The sequence below is a fragment of the Rhinichthys klamathensis genome, unplaced genomic scaffold (assembly GCF_029890125.1).
Source record: "Rhinichthys klamathensis goyatoka isolate OS25496 unplaced genomic scaffold, OSU_Roscu_1.1 h1tg000135l_1, whole genome shotgun sequence".
Classification (NCBI taxonomy): Eukaryota; Metazoa; Chordata; class Actinopteri; order Cypriniformes; family Leuciscidae; genus Rhinichthys; species Rhinichthys klamathensis.
Genome location: NW_026606670.1, coordinates 1,848,134 through 1,863,443, shown reverse-complemented (window position 1 = coordinate 1,863,443; position 15,310 = coordinate 1,848,134). Strand labels below are relative to the sequence as shown.

Here is a 15,310-nt window from a genome sequence, read left to right as displayed (position 1 = left end):
CCAAGGCCTCCAAATTATCAACATGATCTCAACTTTGTTTAACAACCTGTTCACAATCTATTACATTTATATTATTTGGAGATATAGAGTGATAACTGACATTCATATGCATTTTATGCAAGTAGTCTGCTATATTATAAAATAGTGATTTACATTACAAGCTATAAGAATTTCACATTTTTTAGGAATATAAATATCAGCAGCTGCACCAAAGTGCTTTTTTTTTTTTTCTCGGTTTGGGCCTCAATAAATTTGAGCCATAAAAGCCTGATGTATAGCAAAAAAACACATACAGGTGTAATAGAAAGGTTCACTAAACTCTTGCATTTAAAAAGAAATAAGATTTTTCTGTCAGGTTTCACAAGGTTAATGTGTCCTTGCTGAATAAAAGTGTTAATTTCTTTCAAAACAATTTGTTTTGCACAAAAAGAAAAGAAAATCGTACTGACCTCAGATTGAATTGTAGTGTGTACAGGATGTACCTCAGCACCTAAATATTAAGGAACTATAAGATACATCACACAAGAAATGGAATTATAATCAACTTTAGTGGTTTAAGGCATATGTACAGTTTCATACATAAATCTCACATTTAAGTGAACAGCTGTATTTTGAATTTTTTTTTTGACAAAAGTTAGCACAAATACTCAAAGTGAGTAGTGTCCCAGTTCTGTACCAAGGAAAATCTGCAATAGTGAAATAATACAAAATTGCAGACAAGAAACCTGAACACCATATTCAGAACATAATTTCTGTGCTATTTGATGTGAATCTATCTCAGTCATGCTTGAGTGGCACTGACAACATTTTTACTTGTATATACACACATTTTTTGCCCATCAAGATTCAGGGAAATGTGTCAAACCCTTGTTTATCAGTTTGGCTTGTTATACAGGCACACATGAATGTAACGTTCTTTCAACTGAATTTGAAATATAATTGCTCAAGAAATGACATCCCTTCAAATAACTGCATTTGCTTACTTTTGACTTGTGAAGAAATGAAACCTGTTCACCCTTCATATATCAAAAGTATATTTACAATGCATGGGAGTGTTATACTAATATAAATAATCTAAATTTGTCTACTTGCAGCCCAGATGGAGGGATTCAGAGTCAGTAATCCATTTGTAAACTCGTTTCTTTCATTGCGCACAAACACTGCATTGGCCATCTGCACAAGTTCCATTAAGTTTGCTCTGTGTCAAAAGGCTTTTTCCTATGTGAAATGTAAACTTCAAACAGAGAAACGGGTGCATCCATTTTGGTCACTTTGACGATGCGGGACAGCGTAGTGTCCGATTTAAAGCTGATTTTAGCCCTTGTGGCGATGTGCTGTCATTTCTATCTTATGTTGCATTGGAAGAGCAGCGCTGGAGGAGCAGAGCGTGGCAGGTGTCGCAGACTCTCACGGGTTTAGGTGAGGCGGGGAGCGGCAGCTCATTATCTGAGCATGCATTGCAGAAGATCTCCCCACAGTTCCTGCAGTGATGCTGTTCAAAGACAAACAAGAGATCATGAGGGCATTCAATTAAAGGGCCAGTAGTCTTGTTTTTTTTTTTGGATCAGACTCAAAATGAATCTGATCCAAAAAAACAAATGATAAGCTGGGATTCATCCAAACAGTTGCTCTGGGGAATATCTTTTTAGTTGTTTTTCATGGAAGAAAAAAAATACATAATGCAGAAGTTTTCAGAGTAAAGGCCAATTCACACCAAGGATGATCAATATAACGCTAAGGCTTTGATAATCATTCCAATTCTATGAGAATAGGGAAGTCCACACTACAACTATAACGATTAGTGTTGTCAAAAGTACCGACTCCGGTACCAAGTCGGCACTGAAGTTTAAAAAATGTGACGATACCAGCATTTCCCTCTTGCATTTTGAGCGCTGTTAAATGGATTCTTAAACACCTCTGATTGGCCATTGCGTTCACGCGCTCAACATATATGTCTGTGATTGGCTACAATGAATAACGCTTCAAAAACATGTTATCTTCACAGAGGGCTTACACAGATACACACGGGAGAGTTTGAAAGTAGGCGTCTATTAGCGGATCCCTACTCCCACTGATAGACGGATCTGCTGGTATCGTCACATTCACAAAATTTCAGTTCCAACTTGGTACCGAAGTCTGTACTTTTGACAAAACTAATAACGATAACGATATTGGAATCACTTTCAGAACTATTTTTCCAGCTGACGAACGATAAAAGCAGTCAGAATTAACTCAACTTTAAAGAGGACTGACAGTGTGAACGTAGCCCAAGTTAAGACATTTTGATTACAGATTACGAGTTCAAAGAATGAAACAAACGTATGAATCATTCACTATAAGACCTATAACATGCATTAAAAAATGATGATTTTTCATTTCATGACGACTTCAAGGTTTGCCAACTCAGTCTTTTATTCAAGTCTCATCTAATCTCCATCTGGAAATGTTTTCAAGTGCATAAATCCAATATCGTCTTTGTGCCAGTCAATTTCTTTATTTAGACCAGTTGAATTAGTGTGGATGTGTGAGAACTGACAGCAAGCTGTTGTGTATTACAGCACTGCATTTTGGTTCAGACCTTTCTTCTGGAGATTGAAAATTCCTTCTCACAAAGCTTGCAATGCGTAGCATCTTTGTCCTTCAGCCAGACCTGTCCACCCTGAAATAAATTATTTATTAATATGAACATGTGGGACAAATGAACTGATTAAACTTTGATAATTCTCTTACCAAAAAAAAAAAAAAAAAAGCACTGTGATGGTTTCAGATTTCTTTGATACATAGCATGGGACATGTCCATAAAAACCTTTTGTTTGTTTGATCTCAAACAATGATTCAATGCAAACCTGAAGTGCCTTGTTGGCTTCTTTTATATCTTCAATTTTCAACTTTGACCTGAACAAGAAAAATGTGTGCATCAGTAAAAGAATAACATGATTTGAAGGCTCCCAAAAGGCACTGACGTTTAAATCGTACATACTCGCTGAGTTTGCACCCCAGTTCCTCCAGCGCATGTTCCTGCTCCTCACAAATTCCCTTCAGCTGGGTGTTTTCATCCTGCAACCTGTGAAACTCCTGAAAGGACATGAACATACATCAGAGCCCAAGACTGGCATAGTCAAACAAAAAGAGCCACAAAGAAGCATATTAAATGATACAAGCACCTTAGTCCTCATACAGATTTATTGTGGACTTAAAGGGAAAGTCATCAAAAGTCTGTCATCATTTACTCACCCACAAGTTGTTTCAAACCTGTATGAATTTCTTTCTTCTGCTGAACACAAAAGAATATGGGTAACCATATTTAAGAAGAAAAACTCTTACAGGTTTGAAACAACTTGAGGGTGAGTAAATGATGACAGAATTGAAAATTTGGGGTGAACCAATCCTTTAATGGTTATTAGATTTATTTATCTCGCCATAATAGAGCAATTCATCTTACTTTTTTGAGTCCGTTGATTTGCTGTGCTTCAGCAGCGAGTTGGGCGATAGTCTCTCGTTCTCTTTCCAATTCATTCTGTAACGTCTGCCGCCAATCCCTCTCTATTTTCAAGTCTGTTTCCAGCTGCATCCTAAACAGAAAGTGTCAACTAAAATCGTACTATTTTCCACTGGAGCATCTAAATAAATGAGACACAGTGATTCATTCTAATTCGAAATGAGCCACGTGAACTTACTCGTTGCAAAACTTACATTTGCTTCTCTCTCTGGACTATCTGCTTTTGGAGACTGTCAGCTTTGTTCGTGAAGTCCTGCTTGAATTTGCGCACCCCGTCTTCGGCACTGGTGCGTTCCCTCTCGGCATCCTGCAATCTGGTGTAATTCAAACCAACTGGGTAAAACTACGGCTCTGAATGTAATGGAATGGACGGGGATGTATTGGAACATATGGGATACAAAATAAAAAGATGGCCATAATTCAACAGCCAAGACAGAGCGAGAACAAAAACAGAGCCAGATGACAGAAATGTTGTGCTGCGGGAAAAGCCAGAGAGCTGAAATGAGTTTGAAATTTCATACGGGTCGAGGTAACTTTCGATTTTTTACTTTTACTGACAAATAATTCACCAAGTAAACAGGTACGAGTAGTTGAAAACATCAAATTTATTGAAGACTGTGATAAAAGCCATGTCATATTAGTGGTTTCTTTGACTGTTAAATGTTACAGGTAAATAATTATGCTATAGAACCACGAGAAAGATTTGCTCACTAAATAGTATGTGGAAAACAGTAACCATCGTCAAATAAAACTTAAAAACAGGCTAGTGAAAACGATCAACTCGTCACTTTTTAAGAACACTGCATATCGCCACACAACTAGTGTTAAGTAACAAAGAGTAAATTGATCTTAATATCAGAAGGAAATATCTTTGACAAGTTTGTATTGGTGCTCGGTATCTGTGCTAGCGCATTTTACAAACGACATAGCAAGAGTTCTTGTCTGGCTGAGTAGGTCTTTGTCGCTATTCGTTGATTGAGGGAAAACATGGAATTAGAGGAAGGGAGAAGATGAGAAAAAAAGAAATGAAAAGGGGAACAAAAAGGGAAAGAGGATGTAAATATCAGTGAATTTCAAATTCATCTCAAAGCTTTGAAAACTTGTTAAGCAGTGCAGTCATAAAACATCAGAAATACGATGGCGATAAATCAACGGAGAGGAAAGGGGAGGATGATTTATGTGGACAGAGAAGTGGACATGACAGCACCACATCACCACAAGAAAATAACACAAATGCTAAAGGATGAGCGGTTAGATGAGAGAAAGCCATTCAATGAGCCTTCAAGTCAAATCAAGCATGCAAAGTCCTTTGGATGCTATCAAGTATCAAGACACTCAGAAAACCAGTTCCACTGATGAAACAAAAGCACCGATGGTTCTGAGTCTGACACCATCAATGCATTGCACACTAATTTGATTTCATCTGTAAAAGCAGATATCATATCCTGAAATACATTTACACTGGTACGCTACTGTTCAAACATTTAGTGTCTGTAATGTTTTTAGAAATAATACTTTTTATAAGTAGTCTCTTCTGCTCACCAAGGCTGCATTTTTTTAAATCAGAAATACAGTAAAAATATTGTGAAATAATATTACAATATTATTTTGAATACATTTTAAAATGTAATTTATTCCTGTGATGTCAAAGCTACATTTTCAGCAGCCATTACGCCAGTCTTCAGCGTCGCATGAAATCATTCTTGGTGTTTTTTTCAGGATCAAGTTCGAAAAGAACAGCATTTATTTGAAATAGAAACCTTTTGCAACATCATAAATGCTTTTACTGTCACTGTTTACTGTGTCCTTGCTAAATAAAAGTGGTCATTTCTTAAAAAAACAATCTTACAGACCCCAAACTTCTGAACGGCAGTGTATATTCAATTATCTGCAAATAAAAACCTTCATTTGAATTGAACTGAAACAAAAGATTCCTTAAACTTTGAACTGACCACAAAATTTGTTATATACATTGTATTAATAAAGGTTAGAAATAGGGCTATTTAAACACTCGAAACACTCAAAAACGATTCAAAATGCTCTTAATGCACTTCAGGAATACAATGATTAAACGTTATGCTCGACATGATCAAAAATAAATCAGGAACCGCTTCTTACCTTTGCTCTAGTTGTTTCATGGTTGCCGTTATTTGATTGGTCTTCTCCTCCAACCGTGCGATCATGTCATTTTTTTGTCTCATGCCGTCATCGGAAGACTGTTGATTATTATAAATAGCTTGATTACAACATATTTTAACCACAAATTGTGAAGAACACTTAATAAATAAATGGAGCAATTCCAATAGGTTCCTCGGGCCCTAATTATGTTTTACCTGCATTTTTTGGTACATCTCCACATTGATGGCTTTAACTTCATCTAACTGGTGCCGAAGTCCAATCAGAGTGTCTTGTTTTTCATGAATGTCCTTTTCCAACAGTTTCATGGCCATCTCCATCTCCTGCTTCATGCTCACCTGCACAACCAGCTCGTTCTCCACATCCTTGAAGCCACAGATACATTCAAAAACAGGTTTGACCTCTTCCAAGTGCCACCGCACAATCTGAACAGCATTTTTTATATAAACACAGACCTGTCTGAGCTGGCATTCTTCTTTGAGTTGGCGTCTTGCCTCGTTGTACATTTCATCCAGGCCCTGCCTTGACTGCTTGTATGTATCCAGCTCACAGTTCAAATCTCCTTCTGCAAGCTGAATAGAGAGTATATAGTGAATGTAGTGTATGGCTTGCACATTGATTGTGAAATTCTACAATTATCATCTTGTTTCAGAAGGCAGAAGGAGTTGAAAAGGTGTGGGGGGGGAAAGTTCATGAAATATACTTAGAAAAAAACGAAATATTTTCCAGATTTATACACATTTATAATATTCTCTATAATATGGGGTGATTTTGGGGATCATAAAAACTGAATGATATTTTTCAGGGACACATACTATACAGTTTATATGAATTTAAATATTACAAAATGTTTGTGCACATTAACTACTATACACCACTGTATACAATATGTATAATACAAACATATAACAGTACCTCAAGACGCTGTTGTGCTTTCATAAGAATTACAGAATTTTCTGTTCTGAGTTGGTGGTTCTCTTCCTGTAGTTTAATTATGTTGTTTTTTGCTATTGCCAACTGTAATAAAAAAAAAGTTAGCATTGAGTATTTCTATTCCACATATCAGACTTATTTTTCTGAAATCCAACAGTACCTCTTCGATGAGTTTGGAGTTGGATTTTTCTAACGACTCCACGCGTCCCTGTAAGCCTTGAACTGTAGAACTTAAAAGACAAAAGTTGTAGATAAACTTAATCCGTTTTGAAAAGCAATAATCACTCATCTTAAATACAGTATATCACAAAAGCTTTAGAAAGAGCATGAACTTACTTCAGCTGCCTATTTAATTCTTCGACATAATTCTTCTGATCCAAAATAGCTGCAATTTGTCCATTTCTATTCAAAACATATTTATGGTGGTTATTCATACTAAGGTTATTATAATGATTTCAAGTAATAAATTAATCACATTTTTATTCAACTTAAATGTCCCTTCACATTAAAGTATGTTGTCTACCAAGTATACTTTTTTACCTTTCTTCACTTCTATAGTCATCGATGTCATTCTTTAAGTACATGGAGAAGTCTATTACACCAACCTGTGGATTCCAATACAAGGCATTATTATTTCTCAAACAGAAGCCAGAGGCATGTAATTAAAAATGTCCAATATACAACAATGTTCATACTTGTGTATCGAGGTCCTCGCCCTTCACACATAAGTTGGCATCTATGACGTTAAGTCCCACCAAGAGACCAACGATGACGGCTCCCTCCTCCTCCAGCATCACTGCTGAGTTCTCATAGAACTCACTGAACACACACACAAACGTATTGACATTTATCATTGGCGTGTCAAAACAAAAATAAAGACAATTTTCTATTATCTAAATTCTGGCTCCACTTTTTCATAATATGAAAACAAACCTCTGAAGAATCCACACGGTCTATTAAAACATAAATATCCTTGCCTCATATTGATCATGTGTTGTTTTTCCATTGTAAAAATTGCATTATGTTGAATTTGTTGTGTTCCTATGACGCACAATGATATTACGATGACATTTAACAGCGTTTCATTATTTTAGTTCTGACAGAATGCGCAAAGGTAATACACACACTTATAAGTAATATTTATTCTTGTCTTTTAATAGACCATTCGGGTGTTTGCAAACAGTGATGATGTATTTTGTGGGCGGAGCCTACCGGGTGGCAGAAAATGACAGTTCAGTTCTGCAGTGCTAGTCTATGGAAGCCACGGAACAAACAAGTAAAAAAGCTCATAATTTCGAGTTCATATCTCATTATTTCGCAAATCTGAGTTTATATTTCACAATTCTGAGAAGAAGAAGAATTGCGAGATATAAACTCGATATTCTGCCTTTCTTTCCTCGGAATATCGAATTTATATCCAGCAATTCTGACTTTTTTTTTCAGAATCGTGACATATTATTCGTTGCAGCAGGTTTCATTAGTCCAGTCTGTCCGTTTAATGGCTTGCAACTATAAATGTCTGCGATTAACTTCAAATATATATATTAATACTTTTATTTAGCAAGGATGCTTAAAATTGACTAACTGTGACATTTTTTACAATGTTACAAAAGTTTTCATCTCAAATAAATGCTGTTCTTTTGAATCCACAAAAATACTAAGCAGCACTAATGTTTTCAACATTTATAATAATAAGAAATGTTTCTTGAGCAGCAAATCAGCATATTAGAATGATTTCTGAAGGATCATGTGACACTGAAGACTGGAGTAATGTTGTTGAAAATTCAGATTTGCCATCACAGGAAGAAATTTGATTTTAAAATATATTAAATTAGAAACCAGATATATTAAAAAGTAATAATATTTCACAATATTACTCTTTTTACTGTATTTCTGATCAAATGAATGCAGAAATATTAAAACATCTTAATGACCACACACTTTTGAATAGTAAGGGTATATAAGAAAAAGAAAACAGCAGAAGTGCTTTTATTAGACAGCGACATGTGATGCACACCCTTTAGCGAGCACAGCTCACTAAACTCTGATGCCCTGAGCAGGAAACACTAAACTCATTTGTCTCAGGCATCTTATCACTTATCTAATCACCAATTCTCCCCCACAACTACTGTGACAAAGGAACAAAGAAGGAATTAAGGCTATTGAAAGGAAAAAAACTAACCTAAGTATATCTTTCCTGGTGATGAGGAGACGGAGGTAATCTGCCAATTTCTTCTGCATCAGTGCCAGTCTCAGCCAGGCTCTGGCTCTGCCCAGTGGTGTCCTAACAAACACATACAACCATTTTCAGGATAAATAGACAGACATACAGACAGTGATATGCATGACTCTGCAAATAAGCTTAACTTGCAGTCGCAAGTTTCAGTTTTATCAAGGAACTAGAACTGAAATTAGCACTTCCCTATTTTGAAAGGCACCTTAGTGTACTGGAGAATGAGTGCGGGAAAGCATGTGTATATTTATAATATAGTGGACTTGATTGATAGTGAATCTGCTTTTGTATTAGAGTCTTTGCAAGATTCATTTAGACAAAATTAAAACTGCAGATTTGCGTGCAAACTAATCAACGTAACTGTAAGGCCGGAAATTATATTTAGTTCTACACATACTTGAGGCCAGGAAGGTCCCGTACACTGGCTGCGATTTCGCCTGCTTCTGGGCACAGCTTCTCAACCATCTCCAGAGGCCCCCACAACGACTTGTTGTAACCAAGAAACGATTTCTTCACTGGGAGATGGAGACCAACGTGTTTGTTAAACAACTCAGGGCTACGATCTGGCATACAGAGCATGCAAAGATTTTGATGAAACACCATTCAAATCGGTATTTAAATTTTGTGGCAGAACTGGTTCACTGGACAAGAACCTCAGATAATCTAACAGCTGAGAATGAGTAAAAAAAGCATTTCCTCATTTTCTTTTCCTATTATAAAGTTACAAGGCATAACAGTAGCTGCTATCTGTCTGGTCCCTAAGAATAACACTAACATAGGCCTATGGAAATATATAAGAGATATTGACAACAGGGAATATTTAACTACATCAGCTCTCCTACCAAAAAGCAAGCACATAAGAACTTTCAATGATAGTTGGTTAACAGATGGTTCTCTGTGGCTGTCTGTCTGATGATGGTTGAACATACCTTTGAGACCGTGCTTCAGGCAGTGCTCCATGACAACAAAGAACTGTTGTAGAGGCGGATAGTCAGAGTCCAGAGTTCGTCCAAAGCTCAGAGCCGACTCGATCAGGCCTTTAATGCTAAGCTTAGCCATATTAAGCAAGTTTGCTCGTTCCATTGCCATAGGATCTCGTAAGGCTAGAAGACACAGCCCACAGACAAATATATATCATACCAAAAATGACATCATTATAGCCAAAATCAAGTTCTTGTGGTTCAAGAACATTTCAAACAAAAAACAACAGTCACACTAAACTGATCACAGCACTTCAACCTCTGGCTGTTTTCTTAGGACTGACATGTGACCACACTTTGAATTGTTGAGTTTAAATTTTAACAAACCCTTAAAGAGCTTTAGCTGGTTTTGACTGCACTGTCATTCACCAGGCCTTAACAGCAGCACTGTTAATAAGCAGTACTTTTTATGTTTTGTGTTTACTGCATAAATTAAATGTAAGTTGTATCCTTATCAGTTTTGACTTAGTGATACATTGGACCCTGTTTTTAACCATCAGTCTAATCAATAATTCTTATGCAAACATATTCAGACGGGCGCTGTCTAACAAGCATACTGGCACTGGTAATCTACTTCCCACTTATGTTGTTGGTTCCCATTGCCACTTTATTTGGTCTAAGAGAATGAAGCTTTATTCCATCAGACATCTAGGGTAAATAACTTAAATAATAATATATCATTTAAATAATTTATCCTCGGTTTAATAACCTCTTATAATTATTATTATTATTATTAGTTAATCCATTCACTATCAGTTTGGCTATTTGCCATTGGGGACAAATACCAAATCATGACAAATCAACAGCATACTGATTTGACTGACATGCCAATCTCAAAAAAAAAAAAAAAAAAAAAAAACATTCTGCACATCAACTGTATAAATGACCTGGTGCTTAGTAGTTATAAAACACCCAGATTTATTATGCACAAATGAATACAAAACAACATGGCACTCATCATGACATCATGCCATCATTCGGAAAATGATGTATGGCAAGCCATTTTATCATGTTCCTTAAAAATAACTATTATCTATTTTTGTTTGACTATGCATGTGGAAATTTGGCTTATCCTTGACGCGATTGTGGAAAGTGAAAAAAAAAAAAAAAACATTAATCTAATATTTAATGCTTTTTAAAATGTTGTAGATTTATGTAGAATGGGAATCTATAAAATTATTAGCCCCTTTCACACACCAATCCTGGTAAATTTCCAGAATGACTTTATTGGTAAATACACAAATATGCTGTTCACACAAGCAGCAACGTTCTGGCTTTTTACCAGAAAGAGACGATTCACACATCAGCACCAAAATACCGGTAAATTCTGTGATATCAGTCATCGGAAATGATCTTTAAATGCCGCGCCGTTGCATCCGCACGAATGAGGAGAAGCGCTTTAGCTTCACTATCTGTTCAATTTGACAAAAAAAATTGACGTCTGAGTGACAGGCATAAAGGGATGATCAAACAGAATGTGTTTTTGCTCTTAAAAACACGAGACACGCATTAAAGTATCCAAAACTGGAGAGCCGCAACGCTGACGAATGGAAAAGAAGGCTGGGTCTCAAGCGTGACACGTTGAAAAAGCTGCGAGAAGGGGCATAACGGTCAAAGATATGGAAGCTTGTTTCCGCCACAGAATAAAACATTTAAAAAGATAATTGCGACTTTTTATCTATAAAGTCAGATATAAAGTCAGAATTGTGAGATATAAACACGAAATTCTTCCTTTTTTTCTCGCAATTGCGACTTTACATCACGCAATTCTGACTTTATAACACACAATTGCAAGTTTATATCTTGCAATTCTGACTTTATATTTCGCAATAATTACATATTTTCTCATAATTGTGAAAAGTCCCATTCTAAAGAAAAAAAAAAATTCTCATAATTGCGAGTTTATATCTCACAATTCTGACTTTGTAACACGCAATTGCAAATTTATAGATAAAAAGTCTGAATTGCGAGATGTAAACTCGCAATTGTGAGAAAAAAAAGTCAGAAATGTGAGATAAAAAGTCGCAATTACCTTTTTTATTTTTCATTCTGTGGCGGAAACAAGCTTCCATACAAAGATGATCATCTGGCGCATATTTACATAAAAAACTAGAAATCTTACTGTAAACAGCAAGGAGTAATCACGTCATATCCATACACATGTATGTGTGAAAGGGACTATTGACTATATTTTGATGTACATGTTTTTCAGTTTTGTTCAAGGTAAAGCAACAGTTTTTCAATATGTAAAAGTATGGTATTTGAGGCAAAAATACCATACTATCTCAGATGATAAATATAATATATTAAGTTGGGTGTCCACCTAAGAGATAATCACCATATTTATACCATATTTATAATGAATAAAATATATTTGTTGTTACTTCTGTAAAGCTTTATTAAATTAATATCTCTTTCAATAGTTTCAGAATCTTTACTTTTTAAAATAATTTTGTTTCTGTAATTTTAATGATAGTATATTTATTTGAACAAAAATGAATTATTTCATTTATCAAAATAAACAGAAAATAATACAAACTTTGCTAAAGTGATTGTTTTGAGCATGTAGCCTACTTAGGCTACACGTATTAATAAGCAATAATTACAATACAACTGTATTAGAAATAACTAACTGGATATTAATTAGTATTGTATTATTTATTAGTCAATAAAAATAAGCAATAGAAAAAAAAACATTTCTAAGGTTTTTTTTTGTGTCTTGGATTTAGTTTTCAGCAATAAATGTTTGTGTGGCTTGCCATACACCTATAGGCTACGTCTGAACAACACGGGCTTTAATGTCATCTATAACCTACCCTTGGCACCCCATTCTTCTGAAAAAGGCGATGTTTTAGGCTCTATCACTTTGGGCAGTACGTGAATGCCACCCGAGAAGGTTTCTGACGCTTTTCTTGCTAAAGCGAATATGGGCGCCTGCCATCTCCCGTCTCCAGATTTCATGGCAGCACTGCTCGCTTTCTCACCGGCCGCTTTATCCTCCTGCAATCTGAGGATACCGAACACTTGCGCTCTCTCTTTGTTGCTCTCTGCTTCCGCCAACACAAGGTCCTGTTCTGCAGGTGTCGCCATCGTTAAAGTGAATATCATACAGTTTAGGATAATGCTTCACCTAACAACCACGGCGGTGATGTGTTGAGCGGCATTGATAAACAGTTAACGACGAAATTCAAGCGCTTTCCCATGTGATGTTCCTTGTCAACGCCCCAAAGGCGACGTATGTTTTCCATTCATATGGTCATCATATCTTTGGAGAACAAATGGCTAGATTTTAGATTTGTTTACACCCGAGCACTCCTGCACGACCCGTCTGCAGCAAAGGGGTGGTGTCATAAAATTAAAAAGACGTAATTTAGTGGAAGAGTATGGATATACTACCCTCTACCGCTTGTATGTAACATTGTCCTGGAAAATTATGAAATATTCACTGGTTACCAGTATTTCTTAAATTATTATGTTTGTTGTAATGGGGGGAATTAAGAAAATTGGTGGTATTTCGTTCGTGAAAGAATATATGTGTTTTTGAACAAATCTTTTTAATTCGTTCACAGTGTGAACGAATTTTTCTCATCCACTTCCATGCGTAATGGAACTTCCATCCGTAATCCACTTCCTCACTGATATCAATCCTTTCTCCAAAGACAAAATCGAAACAAAATTGCTTAAATTAAGTCTCTTGGTATATTAAAGCACACATATTTAAATAGGCTACTCGTTTCACTCGTGCTGCCTCGATAGGCCTACTTTTACATAGGATACGTGAAAAAGCCCGCAAGAGTAGTATTGGTGGGTTCAATCTGTCCTCAGAAGTGGGAAATTCCTCGTTCCCAGTAAAAACGTTTGAACTGGAATGCCCCATAAGTTGGAGTTGCGACTGCAACTCGAGAGGACAGCAACAACCCCAACTTTAGAATCTAATATGGCTGCTCAGAGCATCAACCATAGTGAAACAGTATTGTTTATTAGCACTTCTGTTTGTCTGTCTCAACAAACTCAGTGGTCCACAGTATCCAACCTCTATTTGTGGACATGATACTGCACATTTTATGTGCAAAATAATTATGTGTTTGCATTCCAAAAGAGCAAGAACAACAAAGGTTTGCCTGGACGCATCCATCTTAGTTTTCCGACCTGTTTACTGTAAGGTCAACTCGAGTGTGACATCATTCCCAGCTCCAACATCCCTCTTCCGAGGTAAATGGAACGCAGCATATGTCAGAATTCATATTATTAAAGGCAAAAAAGTAGCTTATACCCTAATCACAGAATTCACTTTCAAACCAAGCACCTTTCTGTTAGTCAATGCTTTATGACCAAATTGAACCTTTTGCGAAATCTACGTTAGGAAATTGTCCACCCTCACGCAAAATTTGTGATTGTGTGGATTCCTAATGAAATTACTGGATTTAGTCCACGAAAGTTCCCCAAACAACATTAAATGTGCCTGCACCTTAAAAATGTTCATCAGAGGCCAGGAAGCCATCGTCAGAAACCCTTTTTTTGTGAACTCTCTAAATTCGAGTCACTGGGATGAATCAAAAGTGAATTCGTGGCTCCTTTTTATTAAAGTGCAAGTGTTACTCCAACCGTTCACACTGGGGAATTCAAAATTGTGCTTTAAATGAATGCTAACAACCTCTGCTGACCTCACTAGTGCTGAGTCAGGATTATTCTCCTTGTAGGCTATGGTGTCACCACACAATGCCAGTAACAAAAGTGTAGGTTTGCAGTTCCAAACACCTTTAACTTATACTTGTATATTTTAACTTAGTAGGCTGTATTAAGCTCTGGAGTCTTACCTTGACTATAGGCCAAACGCTCCATACTTTCGCTATGTGTGATGCCCCATCGGTGAAGGCTCTGAGGGGAATACATGTCCGGATCCACTGAACACAGACAACATACTTGTTTCTCAATGGGTGGATAACATTAATTAAGCATCACTTGTACATGTTTAACAGAACTAATAGCAAACCTTTTGTTCATAACTGATTTAAATGTTGCAGGAAATAAAAGCTGATTGTAATACAGTTGCTGACCAACAGTACATCACAGACTCAACATGTCTCAGTTGTTTACTGCTGGTCTGCTCTCAGGGTCTGTCCTGCTATCATATGACTCTGATTTCCTGCACCACTGTCCCGCCTCACATGGAAGGAAGTGTATAAACATTCAGTCTAAACAGACAAAACACCTTATGATTTCAATGCACATAACATTTAGAGCTAATCACAACATGAAATCAAACATCTTCTGTTTTGTCATCTTGGTTAGACTCTGACTTCTGCTTTAAAATGTTACTGAATCACTCAGAGGTGCTGAGCAAAATAGTACACACTTACCCCTGTTAAACCTACACCCTTTGCTGGTGTTCTGCTGGGACTATTGTGTCGAGAGAGCTGACCTATGCTTGTTAGGTGAGGTGCAAGCATTTGCTGCATAAGCGGGCAGTTGGGAGGAGATGTCTCTCGCTGGAACAGAACAGTGCATTGGGTGCAGGGTAGCAGGGGC

The 15,310-nt window shown here is 36.6% G+C and overlaps 1 protein-coding gene across 3 annotated transcripts; it reads right to left on the bottom strand.

Annotated features, from left to right (window-relative positions):
* Positions 1-529: 529 nt before the first annotated feature.
* Positions 530-14,700, bottom strand: rufy2 (RUN and FYVE domain containing 2). 3 transcript variants are annotated; one of them, XM_056257196.1, is made up of 18 exons: positions 14,599-14,700; positions 9,731-9,904; positions 9,199-9,316; positions 8,751-8,852; positions 7,264-7,387; positions 7,109-7,173; positions 6,905-6,970; positions 6,729-6,798; positions 6,551-6,652; positions 6,091-6,207; positions 5,833-6,000; positions 5,618-5,715; positions 3,694-3,813; positions 3,443-3,572; positions 2,981-3,075; positions 2,847-2,895; positions 2,579-2,659; positions 530-1,492 (listed from the first exon to the last, which is right to left on the bottom strand). In XM_056257196.1, exons 1-18 carry the CDS (start codon positions 14,672-14,674, stop codon positions 1,349-1,351), a joined length of 1,899 nt encoding a protein of 632 aa, XP_056113171.1. In that variant the 5' UTR covers positions 14,675-14,700; the 3' UTR covers positions 530-1,348. The 3 variants fall into 3 exon arrangements, with proteins under 3 accessions (XP_056113171.1, XP_056113170.1, XP_056113172.1); XM_056257195.1 differs by lacking the exon at positions 14,599-14,700 and adding an exon at positions 12,598-13,144; XM_056257197.1 differs by lacking the exons at positions 530-1,492; positions 2,579-2,659; positions 2,847-2,895; ... (2 more) ...; positions 3,694-3,813; positions 14,599-14,700 and adding exons at positions 4,087-4,463; positions 12,598-13,144.
* Positions 14,701-15,310: the final 610 nt, after the last annotated feature.